This window comes from Stegastes partitus, unplaced genomic scaffold (assembly GCF_000690725.1).
Source record: "Stegastes partitus isolate 25-593 unplaced genomic scaffold, Stegastes_partitus-1.0.2 Scaffold2654, whole genome shotgun sequence".
Lineage (NCBI taxonomy): Eukaryota > Metazoa > Chordata > Actinopteri > Pomacentridae > Stegastes > Stegastes partitus.
Genome location: NW_007580385.1, coordinates 32,893 through 50,201, shown reverse-complemented (window position 1 = coordinate 50,201; position 17,309 = coordinate 32,893). Strand labels below are relative to the sequence as shown.

The following is a 17,309-nucleotide window of genomic DNA, read 5'->3' as shown; positions in this document are numbered from 1 at the left end:
TAATACATGTCTGGAAACCTGTTGAGCCGAACATCATTACCACTGAATGAAGCCGTGCAGCTACAGCAGAGAAACCGCATGTGTCGCGTTGCCACAGGAACCTACATGAATTGAGCCGCTGATGCAGAAAATGCAGAAATATGTTTTTATGTTTGGTGCTGATTTGCTTCCAAGTCCAGCTAATAAAACACTGATTAGAAACCTGATGAGACTGTTGGTATGTATCACAGAGAATATTCTATCAGTGACATTATCTAACCTCTGATTTGGCCAAAAAATGAAGGGATCTCAACATATACTTTGTTATGGAACACTGTCAGACCAAATCCACTTCACATGCAGCAGTTCTGGTAGAAATAAGCATCTACATTTCTTTTTTTACCAGCACTCCTCTTTTGTGGTAACTGCATTGTTGCCTAGGGTGACCAAACGTCCTGTTTTCCCTGGTTCCTGGTTGTTTTTTATGAAGTGATGATGTATTGAAATTATAAGACCTCTTTGAGTAAACCTCGAGTATCATCTGAGGATCTCGTCGAGTGTCCTGGTTTTCGGTAATCAAAATATGGCCACCCTATTTTTGCCGTAGTCATTTTTTACATTCTTCAAAGCTCTCCAGTGTAACAGCCAGTTCCTCTTGACAGGAGTGATTAGGAATGAATGAATTCTGATGAAGAAAACCTGGATTCACAAAGCAACTTGATACCCATGGTAGTGTTACGTTTATCTCTGATTGGGGTTTTAGGTTTTGCTGAGTTAACTCAATTAAAAAAAAACCTAGACTATATCAAATTTTCTTTCTGAGCTGCGTCACTCTTTTCAAAATCTGACCAGAGGCACCCAACATACTATGTGTGCGATATCATAGGATGAATACACCAAGGCCAAACTGCAACACATCATTAGCAGAGCAGAAATAAACACATTCATCTCACAGAAGAATAACTTTCATGGAACATTTAAAAGCTAAATAAATGAACAAGCCATCATCTCTAAAGAAGGGAGACGGACGTTATATCTTGCTTACTGGGACGACTGACTGCGTGGCATTCTTTGTGCCGTTGTTGTCGTTTAACCCCTCGGCGTGTGCATTGTGGCCAATCTGCGTGTGCGACGACATTCGTATGAGACAAGTGTTGTTTTCTAATTCAGTCCGAGTATTGGAAGGCTGACGGCACCTCTTCAGACCCTGGTGAAGGTGGATGGTAAACAGGCCGTAGGTGATGGGGTCCAGACAGGCGTTGAAGAGGCCAAAGATGAACAGCATGTGAGTCAGTGAATGAGAGACCGTCTCCTCCATTTTTTCAGGAAACAACCAATACCACAGGCCCAGCAGGTAGTACGGCGTCCAGCAGATGATGAAGGAAGTCACGATGACGATGCTCATCTTAAGAGTTCTCATCCGAGCTTTGGGGATGTTGTTGTGGGAGCGGCGGAGATGCACGTCTTTGGAGAACTCTAGAAGAAAGAGGAAAACACAGTCTCAGTCACGCACAGCTCCTTGTGTCCCAGACAACATAGTCCGACTGCAGATTTTGTTTTTTTAAAAGCTGAAGAAAACACGAGACTTACGGTTACTCCGAGCCATGCGGCTGGATATCTCGATGAGGATTCGTGTGTAGCAGAAGATCATGATGGCCAAAGGCAGGAGGAAGAGGCACACGAAGGTGAACATGTTGTAGAGGGTCTCCTGCCAGCGCTGGACAAAACTGCCATGAGTGGTGCACTGGGTGAAGTTCTCCGGGACTGTGATGGTCACATTGTGAAATATGAACATCTGTTGGAAAATAGACAAGAATAGGGAAGTTTTTTACAATATTTTTTTGCTGCAATCTCTTAGCTTTTCAATTGTATCTTGTATTATACTCTTAGGTTTGTCTGTTAGCTGTTCATCAGTCTTTTCTTCCTCTTTTCTATTCCAACTACAATTCTGATGAGGTATCCAAACAGTCTCTCTGTACAGATATTACCCATATTATTCATCTTGAGCCTCTTTTACAGTCAAATGATTGATTGTTTAGAGCTTTTATAGCTGATTATGATCGCTGCCTCATTTCCAATCAGTTCTTTCCACTATATTTTACTGTCTGTCACACTGTCATTAAAGAGCTACAGTCTAATCAGTATCAACACAACAGCCATCAAACAGTAGATTCTTCCTGTTTGTAACCCATTACTTACACATGTGCTGCTAAGTTAGTAATGTGATTACTTTTTTCTGTGAGTTATGTGTAGGTGAGTGAGTCATTCATCCGACACTGATGACATGAGGAGACAAGCTCCCCTCCCATCCTGACTTCAGCTACAGCTCAACATGTCCTTGCCATATTGACGTGAGACCTTTATGACTTGAAGAGACGGATGCCGGTGCTTAAGATCTACATCTAATCACTTTCCATTGAGCACAGCCTTTGGATGTGTGTGTCTAAGAAAAGCTACACTCTGCGAGAAGGACGATCTCCTGACACAGCCATGCCTCACAAGATGTTACATTCACTCAGGGTTCTTTACAAGCTCAGCGCTTTATAAGTAAAGGCCAGTAATTGCACTTCTTGCAGTTGTATGAAGCCAGAAAACAATCCCAGTGCTGAGTTTTCTTTTAGAAACCCAATTATTTTCTCAGGGTGTTTGGTAAAAAAACATGGCTAACACTTGTCTTTGGTCAACAATTTTATAGTTTTTGAGCGTAGCGATAAAGAATGACCAGCTGTGTTCCCATGACAACATCTTCGTCACACATGCTCCTGTGCTTCTCTACTCACATGGACGTGAAAAAATGTATTAAACTGTAACAATATGACATTAAGGCCAAATATAGCATTCAATTAAACGTTCCACAACTTGCATGTTTTTCATTTTCTAATCAGTTTCATTGGGTTTTTTATGTATCACTAAAGACAGCGATTTAAGGGACAAGCCAACACTCAAAGCACGAGTTGAAATTTGGTACCTCGCAGCCCCAAGCTGAGAAAATAGAAACAGCAGCAAAATTGCTTCTGGCAGTTTTACCAAGACGTTTAGTGCAGTTTGTTCGATGCCCTCGCGGTGACAAGAAATGGACTGCAACGACCGAGCAGCTGAGCAGAGAAAAGCGGTCAGTGTGTGCCCGAGTAGGCATGGACACGTAAGACACCTCTGTTGGCCTAAACACCGACATATAAGAAAGCGTATGTATCTCTGAAAAGCACAGTGCGCTTCACACATTTTCAAAGGAGCAGAGAAAAATGTGGACATTCAAAGTTCAAAGCCAATTTCCTGTCGATAGGAAAGCGAAATAAACTATATATAAGTTTACCTGCATGTAGCAATAATAAGCAGCTTCTGATCAGTCTCTGTCCACCTAACAGTCATCACTTGCAAGTGGAACCCCCCACTGAGATTTCCACCTATATAAAAAGCACTGCAAATGACATATGGATTACCTTCAATGCTTTCATAAAAGCCTTTAGGGTTATACACTCAGAACTTCATTATTCAGTTGTTCAACTGTGAAAACCCCCGCGGGGATAGCAGGCCAGAGAGTCTTACTGGAGACTTTACACTGAGGTTTGCCAGCAACACTTTATTTTTGTTCAGGAAAAATATCTAATTCAGTTTCAAATATTAATGTCAACACTTTCCTCAGTATTTTCTGACACCGTTTTTACCAAACTGCCAAAAACAATCAGTCAAAAGGTGGCTATTTATTTTGAGTCACACAGTGAGGAGTTTCCTTTCTGGTGTGTTTCCAGTGCAAGTGATGTGATGGGAGATAAAATTGCCTTTTCATGAAAAAAGGCAACATCCAAAGCTGAACTAAAACAAAATTTTGCCTCAGTTTAAAAAGGGGAAAGCGGGACTTTTTCAGTGTAAGCAGAATTTTAAAACATGTTACTGAGTCATAGTCAGAAGACATCCAGGGCAGATCTTTTCTTTGACCATGTCTCAGTCAATGAAAGGTAGTGAGAAAGAGATGAAGTTTAAACCTCTGATAAAAGATGTTGGTGGATCTCTGATTACTAATTCATTGCAACACCTTTAGTTGCAAGGTTAAGAATGAGCTTTAACTCTCATTATTTTTTCTTGGTCCTATAATACGAGGATTATTATGTTTTCGCCTGTTTTTTTGTGTGTGTGAGAGTAGTTTAAAGTCCCTCCAGTCATTGATATAGCCCAAAAAAACTCATCTCTGTGTATCAGAATGACCATATGCACCTCAGCTGGGAAAAGAACACACAAACCTGGAAAAAAAAAAAACATGAAACTAAATCTGCTGTTCACTCACAGATGCTATATTGTGTACAGTTTTATTTTTTTTTAAAGAGAATAATTCAGACACACCTACTGTGCAGTGGATTTTCTGTTAGGTAACAGTATTTCTTTGAACCTCCCTACCTGGGTAGCTGTGTACAGAAATAACACCTGTTGATATCTATATATTTTTTTATTTACAGGAATGCATTCAGTATATTCACTCTGTGCACATTGAATCTCCTCTGGGTGTGAAGCCTCCTGTAATCAGAAGACAAACACCCAGCGTTGGTTGCTGGGTGCAGAAATATTCACACCTGGAAATTGTTTTACTGTCTACAGCGTGAAACATACATTGAAAGTGATGTGGAAAAGTAAGACGACCGGGTCAGTGGCTTGCTGTCTAACTTCTATGCTATGTAAAGGCTATTTTTATCTTTATCAACTACATCTCTTTGCAAGCTGCTCTACGTCTTATAAAGGATAACCAACAACAGCACTTGCCACATTAACTGCAATGTTTACTGTTGTTTCAAAAGCCACATGGCCAAGCACTCACTAGATTTTTAACAGCGAGAAACGTTTTACTACATTTATGTGAACATCTGTAGTGGTGGAGCGTATAAGTCTGATTATGCACAGAACTCACTTGATCTCATTTAGTTTCCCTCTACAAGCTTCAGGCTGTGATACAAAGTGTAAATCTAATTCACAGCTGGAAGCATTTCAGCTTGCTTGTTCACCACCGCATTGATTAATGTAGTGGACAAAATGTTCAACACTGAGGAGCTCTAGCTGTCTGTACCGCGAATCGCAGATGAGACGGTGTTTCATCAGACAATTACAGGATGTTTCCTTTAATACACTTTGACAACCAGCAGCACAAAGCTAAAAGAGGGGGAAAAAAAGTGAAAAAGTCTCTGTAAAGGGGCAGAGGAAGCATTCAAGGTGAGGTAAAGATACAGTGCGAGGATGTGAGGACACTGAAAATGAGATAAAAATCACAGGCAGGCAGGTCTGAACACATTGAGATGAAGAAGATGTGAAGCGCTGAGATCGCTCGGTGTGACTGACACTTCCAGGACAGCCTCATTTCTGATGTCAGTGTGCCAAATGAATTAATAAATCTTAGAAATCACATAAAAAGACGCTTTCTTGAGAGTTTTCTTTCTTTATAAAGGATAAAACACTTCAAAATGTAAAAGTGCCACTACTGACTAAGGTCATACTGACACTATGGCTGCTCGTAATGTGTGATTGTCGTCCTTCTCCACTCTCATCTTTTTGTGTTGAAGAAAAGCAGACTCACATAGCACAATATACTTCGTGATTCTGTTTATCTTGTGATTCTTCTTGGGGCCTTTTACATGTCTTAGATACTGAATGTCTTAGCTTTATTCTGTTAATCGGGCTGTGCACAAAAGATGTTCTGGATGTTGAGGGAGGAATTTCCAGCTTCACTCACCAACAGTTTGTGTCGAACCAAACCCATTATTAACACAAATATTCTCAAATATACTTAAAAAAAAAACAATAAACGCACAGGCATTGAGAGAAACAGTAGTAGGCAGACAAGTGGTAGCCCTAATTGGTTAACAGGAGATGACATCATTGTGATTAGGCAACTGTAATCTGACACAAAACATTGCCTGAAACTGAGACACAGTTTGTTTTTTTTGTTATACTGAATATTGCTGTGAGGTAATAGTAAATGCATTAATTAACTTCCACTTAATGTTACTCTCGGTTCTGCCTCAGGAGTCTGGATTCGACAGAGATGTGGTGTATAATAGGAGCACTTTGTCTTAACGAAGGCAGATCAAGAATGTAGGAGTTTTAGAATGAGAAAGATACAGTATTGTGGTAAACCTGATAATAGCATTCTTTTAAAACCATCTGAAGGACAATGTGGGCATTCAGGGAACTGTGTTAAAGTGGTTTGCCTCCTACTTGGCTGGCAGGTTGTTTTTAATAAAAAATATTTCCTCTGCTGCCATGACAACTTGTGGGATACCTCAGGGTTCAACTCCAGGACCGCTTTTGTTCTTCCTGTATATGTTTCTCTCAGGCTCCATTTACTATTTACCTCCCTCTTAATCCCGACAACACCACGCCCAACAAACAACAGCCATCACCAGCTGTTGAGGACCATTAACTGCAAGCCCATACCAGGAATCTTGGTGTCATCTTTGATTCCTCTCCATTTGACGATGACTTCATAATGAAAAGATGCTACTTCCAGCTGAGGTACAATCCATCCTCTGTCTCACTGACGTTAAAACTGTCACCACGACATTAATCTCCTTAAGGCGAGATCACTGTAACTCACTCTACCTGGGTATTGGTCTGTTCCTTCTGCCTCGTGTGCAGCTGGTGCAGAATGCTGCTCTGAGGCGTTTTACTGGTAAAGATGGAAAGAAATACAGCCCTACTTGCCTCCATGTACTGGCTGCTGGTTAAATGCAGAATTGATTTTTCTATTTGTTTATAAAGCCACGCACGGGTTTTCTCTTGGGTGCATTTCAGAACTCCAGGCCGCATAAATCCTCAAAACAGCCACTGTTAACTGATCGAGGCTGGTAGGTGATGGAGATTGAGCCTTTGCAGCTGTAGCTCTAAAGCTTTGGAACAGCCTTCCTGCTTCAATTTAATATTCCTACTCCAGTGACATTTCCAAGAAACACCTCAGGACGCACAAGTTTTCAATAGCGTTTGGCTGCTCTTAATTAATGTTAAGATTTCGTAACTTGTTTCATATTTATTTTTTTAGAAGTTGAGCTAACAAGCTGCAATCCTGTTTTGCCTGAATTAGTTTTTTATTTTGTTTTATTTATAATGAAGATTTTTATTCTCAATTTCTCTATATATCCAGGTCATACAATGGAACTGAAAAGACATTTCTCTCTCACCTTTGCATTAGTGCCATACATTTAAAAAAAAAGGGATCAAAATAGAATACAAATAAAATATATAAAAATCAACCTATGTATGCTGGTGGTCGTGCAATATAGTGACAGCTTATGGAGGTGATAGTAGTGCAATATGATAGCAGCTTGTTGAGATGTACAGTAGTGCAAATGGTTCAGTAAGTGAAGACAGACTGCAGATTGTGATATAATGTAACTGATAGTGAATGTATGAGTCTTTATGTGTAGGAACAGCTGAGGTAGAGTCCTTGTGTAAATGGGTGTGTTACAGTCCGGGGGCAGAGTGCAGCATCCTGACAGCCTGGTGGATGAAGCTGTTCAGCAATCTGGTGGTGTGGGCCTTGTGGGCTGTGGGACCTTTTTCCTGAAGGCAGGAGACCGAAGGGCAGAGGGGCACTGATGATCTTGCTGGCTGTATTCACTATGTGTCGCAGGGTCTTTCGGCAAGACCTCGGTACCACACAGTGATGCAGCCAGTGAGGACACTCCCAATGGTGCCCCAGTAGACAGAGCACATGATGGGGAGTGGGGCTCGTGCTCTCCTCAGTTTGTGGAGGAAGTAGAGGTGTGTTTGAGCCTTCTTGGCCAGGGATGTGGTGTTGTCGGTCCAGGAGAGCTCCTCAAAGATGTGCACCCCCAGCAACGTGGTGCTGCTCACCCTCTCTGCAGCTGCACCATCGATGGTCAGTGGGATGCTGTGAATTTCTTCTCCTGAAGTCAACAATAATCTTTTTAGTTTTCCGCACCATGAGGAAGAGTTTGTTGTCTTTACACTGGACCAGTTGGGTTGTCTCATTCCTGTAGTTACCTTCATGGTTGTTAGTGATTAGACCCACCACAGTCGTTTCGTCTACAGACTTGATGTGTTTGGTGCTACAGGTTGGTACACAGTCGTGGGTCAGCAGAGTGAAGAGCAGAGGGCTGAGCACACACCCTTGTGGAACCCCTGTGCTCAGCGTGATGGTCTTGGAGGCGTCTCTGTCAGAAAGTCTAGCACCTGGTCACAGAGAGAAGTTTTGATTCCTAAGTGTCCGAGTTTCTCTATTAGCTGCTGGGGAATGATTGTGTGAAATGCTGAATTGAAATCTAAGAACAGCATTAAGAGTTCTTTGGGTCCAGGTTGGTGGGGGCTGGATGGAGAGCAGCAGAAATAGCATCCTCTATTGACCTGCTTGACCTGTATGCAAACTGAAACGGGTTTTGGAAGAGAGGGAGGGAGGATGGAGTTGATGTTCTGCATGACCAGCCTTGTGATGATGGAAGTCAGTTGCCACGGGCCGATTGTCATTGTAGCTGGATGGGTGGGGCTTCTTCAGGACGGGTGTTATTGTTGCAACTTTGAGACATGCGGGGATAACAGCAACAGCTTGGCTCAGGGAGCTGTTAAGAAATGTTTAAAATTTTGATTTCACTTGTTATGTCCTTTTGATGTTTTGCTCATAATTTTGTTGCTGCTTGTCAAATAACATGTACAGCACTTTGGTCAACTCAGGTTGCTTTAAACACGCTACAAAATAAATCTGATTTGATTTAGTTTGATTTGAAAGACCACAGTCTTGGAGGCGAACAACTTCCTACAGCCACACCTTCAAAGAAATACATTCAACAAGGCAACATGTGGGCATATACATCTAGAAAAGGGACGCAAATGCTGAGTTCAGAATCATCTTCCTTTTATCTGGAACTACTGCAGTGACTAAAGCCTGCACCACTGGGGACAATTTGCTTTTCCTCTACATCAGAGAACCCTCTGAAGATAAAATCAAGGTTATTATTCCATGTTTCTGAGACCAGTGGGGTTTCTCACAATGTGGAGGGGCTATCGATGGGGCTCATATTGTCATTTTAGCTCTATCTGACAGCTCTGCAGGCCAAAGATTGTTACTCTGTCATCCTGTAAGGCGTGCAGACCGTCATCTTTGGTCCATGTGTTCATGTTTGTATGAGAGGGATCAGAGTTTGTGCGCTGTTCCCTAATATAATAGAGAGCTTTGCAGGAGTAGATGCGCCAGATGTGCTGGTGCTCAGTGAGGCTCGGATGACTGTGGAGAGGGCTTCTGGCTGTCTTAAGGGAAGATGGCAATGCTGAATTAAGAAGCAAGGCCAGTTTATTTGTACAGCACTTATCAACAACAAGGCAATTTAAAATGCTTTACATAAAGCATAAAAAAGCATGTAAGTAAGTTACATAAAATGGGACAGGAAATGAGCTAAAAATAAAAGGACCAACCAAAAGGAAAGATAACGCAGGGGAATGAAATGTAGAGTGCAATTACAGTGCACATGGTCGCAGATCTGATTTAGTAAAAGTGTTGCAAACAGAAACATCTTAGGCCTTAATTCAAAACAACAAAAGATTTAGATTCAGATTCGGGCTTTTAGGTGCATAAAGACTCAACTCCATGTTTAATTTAGACTCTTGGAACAGACAGTAAATCTGTCCCAGGTGATCTGAGGTTTGAATGACTGAGAACAAAGCAGCAGATCAGATGGAGGTATGACTGACACGTCAACAACATCAAGATTTTCATCACCGCCTGCTGCCTACGTCACACTTTCTGAAGTGCTTAATGGATAAAACATGCACTCATGGCCAAAATCAAAATATGCATTTTTACTTATATTATTGTATTGAAATACAGTATATCGACCACTTAAGTGTAACTGTGTCAAGGCAATGTTAGGTCAATGGTAATACTTACGCAATGCCAGCAGTGCTTAGGGATGTTATATATATTGTGGTCGCACTACTTAAAATAACATAAAGTGCATTATTGTGAACACTTAAAAACATGGAAAACAAGAATTGACAGCCTTGTGTTCACACAAACCGACCAAAAATCTGTCAGCAACACAGCTATTCAAGACAGCGAAATAACACGTTCGATCTACCGGAACAAGAGCATCAGTATAATCACAACAGGTTAGCCTAAATAGAACCAATTAAACCACATTACCCGTGTGCAATCTCAAAGGTTATGGCGATAACAGTAGATTAAAGGGGCTCATAAAGGTCACCCGGTGTGCTTCCTCATGTACAAGGTGAAATGTGTGAAGAGGAGGAGGAGGAGGGTGTTGTGGATGTGAGTGTGTGTGTCACTGATGTAAAGGCATTATGGCATATAGCCAGTTTTAACCTTACTTAATGCAACATCCTGTTTTTTCTTTAATGTTCCTCTCTTTGTTCCTGTCACTAGTGCTCCTCCATCTCCATTTGTACCGTCATTTAGTTATGGAGCATTTCCTTCTCTTACCGGCTTCCTGCTCCCCTTACATGAATTCATCGCGCTCTTTCTTTTGCATGTCAATAAGGGCCAGCATAATGTCACTTAGATCTTCCTCCTCTTCTTCTTGCTCTGTTCTGAGGGCGTTGGGCTATCATAAGGGGTCTCATTGTGTTTCTCATCACCGGCGTGTTTGATCTGAAGTGAGTGATATCAGAATAAATCATAAAAATAGACATCAGCTCATTGTACTAATCACAAGTGTTCAGATTTTGGATGACCGAGCATCAGCGTAGCCATCACATAAGAGCTAAAACTGGCTGCTCAGTGGGTTCGCTGGTCCAGTGTCAGATAGTGCAGATGTTGTTTCCGAATGCAACTATAAAACATCAGCTTGTCATTTTTAAGTCTGATTTTTTTGTTGACAGCAACGCAGCATTGGGATTTGTCCTTGTTGACTGGTGAGCGAATAGATTCACAGACCCAAACCTTCAGATACTGAACCCGAAGTTTTATCAGCTCATCATGACACTGTTCAATGGTTCTTTGGTATCCACAAGCATCAAAATAATCGAGAATTTTATCAAATATCTCAGCGTTCTTGTGTGTGGCACCTGGTTGTCCCTGTCTTTACCTCACCTTGAATCTTCCCTACTCTCATCCGCCCAATTTTCCAGCAAATATTGCATCTTTGCCATAGGAGAAAGTGTTTTTTTTTTGCTGCCATGTTTGAGAAATGGGACAGTTGCATAATTTTGACATCACACTGTTTCAGTTCCACGCGTGGGCACAGTCGGCAATCACATCAGAGGCATACTGTGTCCAAGTCCAACCAAACAATGCTGCTGCCCATCTTTTCAAGTGAGTCAGGGCACAATATGCTGAACCAGGCCTTTAATGAGCAACATAGACAGTCAACCCCAAGGATGAGCAGTTCCATCTCGAAATCGTCTCAAAAACATGGATTTAGCAGTTTCTTTGACTTGACAAACCCAAAGAACCAATCCTGTCAACTTGTGGGGTGAGGCTTCCCGAATAACTACAGTATTACAAGCTTGCGATATTGTGTATTGTAGAGCAGTTTTAAAGTGTTTGAGCAGAGTCGAAGTTGAGCTGGTATGCACAAGCTACAGCCAAGCAGTAGAGTTGGATGGCGAAAGAGTGGTGAGCAATCTGCATATTCATAGATCCGTGCATACTAATGTCTAGAGTTACAGCTGAGCTATTTTTGTGGATAAAGAGATAATATAAATGGGAAGAGAAACTTATAAATAAGCCATTTTGATGAACAGAGACCAGGTTTTAGGGCTTTAATCTATGCGAGGAAAGGAACTTAGAGACAAACGCTGCACCAGTGAAAAATCACCCACTTACTTGCTCTGTGCAGGATTAAAATCACTGACCAGCTAAGGTAGTGATGCCAAAACTCCCCAAAAGAAATAAAATCTAACCCAAATATGGTTCATTAACTTGAGAAATGTAATGATCGTTCTATGACTGTAATCTTTAAGCTCAACTATCCAATAAAAGAGAGAAGTGTTTCAAGCAGCTGTGGCACCTGTCTCCCAGTATATGTAGGTATATAAGTCATTTCTTGTATATAGTCCCAGTATGTGGACTTATCAGATGCGTAAATTGAGATCTGATCCTGTGACCTTTTGCAGCTGAGACAGTGACAGGTGATAAGAGGCCAATATTCAGTCCAGCAGCATCTATTTTGCACCCGTTGGTATTACTGTTCCTACTGTGCCTTCCTTGTGTTTCTAGCGTTTCCCCTTTCCTTGTATGTCCATTGTTTCCTGTTTGTCTCGCTCCATGTTGGTATGTCGGTGTGCTGATCACATTTCATCATATGTACCCCGGTGTTTTACCCGTTGCTTACCACCTTGGTGATAACACGCTTTGGCCGCTAGCTTAGTTGGCTTTTGTTCCCTTGTTTCCGTAGTTGTTGGAAGAACCTTGCTTTCTCCGTGCTTCAGATCATTCTTTGCTTGCCTACCTACCTGCCTGCCTGCCTGGCTTCCTTGCCAAACCTTCAGTTCTATAGCCACTCCATCAGTGCTGCTGCTCTCAGCCTCCCACATTTCTGTCACAACTCCCAGTCTTCTCAAAATTACTATCTTACACAACTCAACGGAGCTCAATTACATTTTGAATGGAATGTAATTAAACGTAATTTGTCACCTGTGATGTGGTGGAAAGGCAACCAATTTGAAACAGCCACAAAATCCTTTCTAGACAGGAGGAGATGATAGTGGGCTTTCTATTGGGCTTTCATTCAGACGACAAGGGTTTGTGCCCCATAGGGGACGAGAAACCATCGCTGTCACACATTGGTTTCTCTCATTGTTCACTTTTCAATCGCCTTCAGGTTAGGTTTAGGCGCAATGCAAAGATAGGCTAATTAGGAACCTATTTGTGATACGCTACAAATAAATGTAATCAAAACGTAACCGAGGATGCAGTTCAGTTATATTGGAACGTTAATTGCGGAGGCTGAGTTGTTGAGTTGTTTTTCTGCTCCAACACCTCCTACCGCCTGTCGATACTCGTCACCATCATCATGATCACCACCAGTCACCCCCCTCTGAGTGTGGAAGATAAACCAGTTCCCTCTGACTTCATTAAATGTCAGCTGTACAACCCTGATGTTTGCCATTACTCTATCAAACAATGACAATAAGCATAAATTAAAACAACAAGCCGACAAATCGTAATCTCATTTGTGTATCCATCAAAAGCTTTGTTTTTTTTTTTTCCTGATTGCTTGATGAGAGTCTCAGGACCCAATTGCTGCCGTAATACATTAATATGGAAAGCAGTTCTCTTTTGATCTTCCAAAGGTTCAGAAATAATCAGGAAAAATGTTTCATGTGATAACTGTTTGCACTTCAAAGAACTTTTGCATAAGCAGAAAAAGGTTTTCAGAAGTCAGTAATTGTTGGTTGTCTTCCCGCTGTGAGAAAGTGATGTTGCACCGCGCCACACACATCAGCCACAACATTAAAAACACTGACAGGTAAAATGAATAACTTGGGACGTAATGGGCAGTAAGTGAACAGTCAGTTCTTGAAGTTGATGTGTTAGAAGCAGGAAAACTGTGTAGTGTAAGGCTGTAAGCAGCGGTGACAAGTGGCAAATTATATCTCCAAAACAGCAGGTCTTGTGTGGTGTTCCTGGTATGCAGTGGGGATCAAAAGTGTACCAAAGGAGGACAACCAGTGAACCAGCAACACAGTCACAGGAGCCTAAAGGCTGGCCATTGTCGTTTGATCCCATAGAACTGTAGCACAAACTGCTGTAAATCTGAATCCTAGCTACAATTTCATTAAGCAGATGCTTTTATCCAAAGCAATGTACATCTGAGAGCAGATACAGCACAAGCAATGATCTAGTCTGGAGAAAACAGTCTACATAAGTGCCATAGAACAAGTTCAATTGTGATGGGGTGTTAATGTTAATAGCAGGCTGTGTGGGAGGTAAAAGGACTTTTTTTTAAATTTTGTTTTCAGTCTGTCAAGTGCAAAGGTGTTCAATGAAGAGCTGGGTCTTTAGTCTTTTCTTAAAGACTGAGTGGGAATCAGCAGATTGAACAGAGTTTGGTAACTGGTTCCACCACCTGGGAACCACAGAGGAGAAGAGTCCAGCTATCGACCTCAGGCCCTGTTCTGGTGGTTGTATCAGAGTGTATCGAGCGTAGTGAGCGGGAGGGAGTGTAGACCCGAATGAGGGAGTGCTGGTAGGAGGGAGCTGTTCTCATTGTAGTTTTGTATGCAAGTGTCAGAGTTTTGAATTTGATGCGGGCAGCGACTGGACACTATGTCAGAATGGTGTAAGAACACACAGCGCATATTGGGCTGCGTAGCCACAGATAGGTGCAAGTGCCCATGTTGAACTTTGTCCACCACTAAACATGTGTACATGCCTACAACGGGCACATAAGGATGGAACTATGGAGTGACGGAAGAAGGTGGTTTTGGTCTGTTGAGTCAAATTTTCTTTAACGGCCGCGTGCATGTGAGTTGTTTACAAGAGATGTTCTGCTGGGAAAACTTCAGTATTGCCATTTATGTGGATAACATTTTGACCACCCACCTAAGCATTGTTGCAGCCCACATACATCCTTTCATAGCAACGGTGTTTTCTCTTTCTGCAGGACAATGTGAATGTCCACACTGGAAAAATAGGTCAGGGACAGTTTGACGAACAGAACAGAGCACAAGGTGTTGACTGTTGATTCTAGTCGGATGGAGCATCTGTGGAATGCACCAGAAGTCTGATCCACGAAGGCACCACCTTGCAAGTTGCAGCTAATAATTACAGACTTTGGGACATCACTGACAGGCAGTATTTGGAGAAAAAGAAAAAAAGATTAGAGACACAGCTTTTGGATATACAGAACGCTACTTGCAGTCATCACCTCTGTTGCTACCTCCACTTGAAAAAACCACTGCAGATGCACAGCAACAGGAGCCAATGAGGCAGAACTTCGTTATCCTTGAAAAGGGAAACCTTCAACTATTTATATCACTGTCTTCCCAGCCTGCTCTCCCAGGCTCCTCACTGTACACCCTCAGTAGCTAAATGAAGACTGTGTCAGACTGTAAAGGTTAAAAAAAAAATCAAATTCTAGCCACAACAGGAGTTGGGCAGCTGTAGTGTCTTGACCTCGACAGCATTTTCCTACTATTGTACACAAAAGCCTTGAAAATAATGAGGACACATGCCAAACACTGAATCAATGAATGTGAATGAATGAATAGATATCTAGAGATGCAATAGTTATTCAGCACCACAAAGCAGTGGTGAAATATAAAAAGTAGTGCTGATAACGTCATGTAAGTATTTGGCAATTCTGGGAAAGGGTTTATGTGGAGAAACGTTCATGATGCAGACTAGAGTGCATCAGTGTGTTTCTCTGTGAATGGAGCCAAATAAACAAGTGAAATGTAAGTATTTTGAACTCCTTGACTTGGAAATTTGAGATGTGCTACCTTTGTTTTCTATTCTTTTTTAATTCTTGGGATTTGTCAGTATTATTTTTACTTATTTTATTGTTGCAAAGAGACTGAGAGTGTCTCAGACCAGCAACAGAAAAATCTTAAAGACCCCTGACTCTTTAAAATCCCTGAGCATTTCACAACTCTTACCCAGTGCTGGGACGCATTCAATTAAAAACAGAATAACAATAATGCTTCACTGAAAAAGAATGGAAACAATAAAACTCTGAAGGACGTTTTGTTTCCATTATTGGCGAAAGTTTTCCCTTATGTTTTGTTTGTGACTGCGATGACAGTTGATTTAAGTCAAATAAATGATCCCATTAGTTCCAGACTGCTCTGATTATCGCTGAGTTCACATCACATTGGTTGATTTTTATCACAGCTGTAATGTTCTTCCACCTTTCAACGGTTTGTGAATCATCGCTCCAGTTCTTATTTCACAAAGAGGAGTCGGACACGTTCTCTACAAATTCAACATAGAAGTACACTGTCCGTAACCAAACTGATACGCAGAAGTGTAAAAGAAACATGGCATGAGTTTTCTGTAATTGGCACTACTGGTACAAATCACTGTTGCAAAATGATGCTTCATGTTGTGACAACAGTGTGGTTTGAGTAGGTTTCAGCACAAAAGTGAGTTAAAGTAAAATTCTGGCTTCTTTCTTGTGATTATAGGATCATCAGTGTCGATAATAAACACCTGCTTAAGGTACGTCAGCTATCACGGTTTAAAGAATCCAGCATTGAATATTGATCATGGCAAATGAACAAGGCTCCCCTGGTTTATATTCTAGCATTTTGTTGACCCAGCCATCCACCCCGACCTCCTCTGTATAATAAGTCACATGTCCTAAGGCCTCTCGGTTTGTCGCTTCAACATAAACAAATGTTGTTTCAGGGCCACAGGCTGAAACAACAGATGGAGCCTTTTTCCTTGCGAGGACACATTTTATATTCACTCTTGTAATTTCCGAGCAAACATTTGAAAACCCCACAGTGTATAACTGTGGCTGCAACAGTAGAATATAAACACCAGATATGAAATCCCCAAATGCCCAGAAAGAAAAAACAAAAACACTGAGTCCATGGCGTCTGTGTCCTCAGCTGACTGTCTTATCAAACAGTCACAAATTTATCGAGTGTATATGAGACAGTCATTAGTTACATCTAGACTTCCTCGACCCCAGACTGGTCCGGTCCCCGTGGAGGAGACTGAGGAAATAAAAATGTGATTTTACATTAGGTACTTGATAAGCATTCCTGATATTTGCAAACCTCCTGAAAGCCCGTCAGGTCAATGATCCGTGCATGCTCTACCTGATCAGAAAACCAATTTAACTCAAGTGAGTAGCTGCCTCATTTGAGTCCAGCATTTCAGGCAGATTCAAGGGCTTTCATGAATTTCACCTTGTGCTTGTTTGTGCTAGAGGAAAGTAAATCCACACTGACAGTCATGCAATCAATTTTTTGACAATAAAACCTGACTTAAGTTTTATCTAACACTTGGAACTCATCATGCGACGGCCTTTCGCTGTACAGCACAGACAAAAGCAGAGTGCACCTTTTTAAGCGTTGTAAATGAGTTTTTTTCCACAAACCTCATAGGAAGCAGTGCTGACAATTTAGTGAGTCAGCTGCTTTTTTTTATGCTACTCAGGATATTTTATTTTTTGTCTTGATTGCCGAATGTTGCTTGTTATGCTTCCCCGAGCAGACTTAATAAATAATTGAATTAACCTTTATCTCCCCTCTCAGTGAAATTTAATATGCTGCTCTTTTTAATCAACAAAAGCACAGTTATAGTGTTAGATGCTCTCTGCGCCATGCGAGAGATTTTCAATTAAATCTCTGGGATGTATCAGTATGTTCTGACTTACTGCACTGTGCGCAAAGAAACGAAAGAGACGTGTTCGACCATTCACAGAACA

At 41.5% G+C, this 17,309-nt stretch overlaps 1 protein-coding gene across 1 annotated transcript in view; it reads right to left on the bottom strand.

The window, feature by feature from the left end:
• Positions 1 to 1,009: 1,009 nt before the first annotated feature.
• Positions 1,010 to 17,309, bottom strand: part of LOC103375534 (gonadotropin-releasing hormone II receptor-like) — a 20,674-nt gene continuing 4,374 nt past the window's right edge. The window contains exons 2-3 of the mRNA XM_008305839.1: positions 1,570 to 1,774; positions 1,010 to 1,455 (exon numbers count right to left, since the gene is read on the bottom strand). Of these exons, the coding sequence (XP_008304061.1) occupies positions 1,010 to 1,455; positions 1,570 to 1,774 (651 nt within the window). The remainder of the gene's footprint in view (positions 1,456 to 1,569; positions 1,775 to 17,309) is intronic.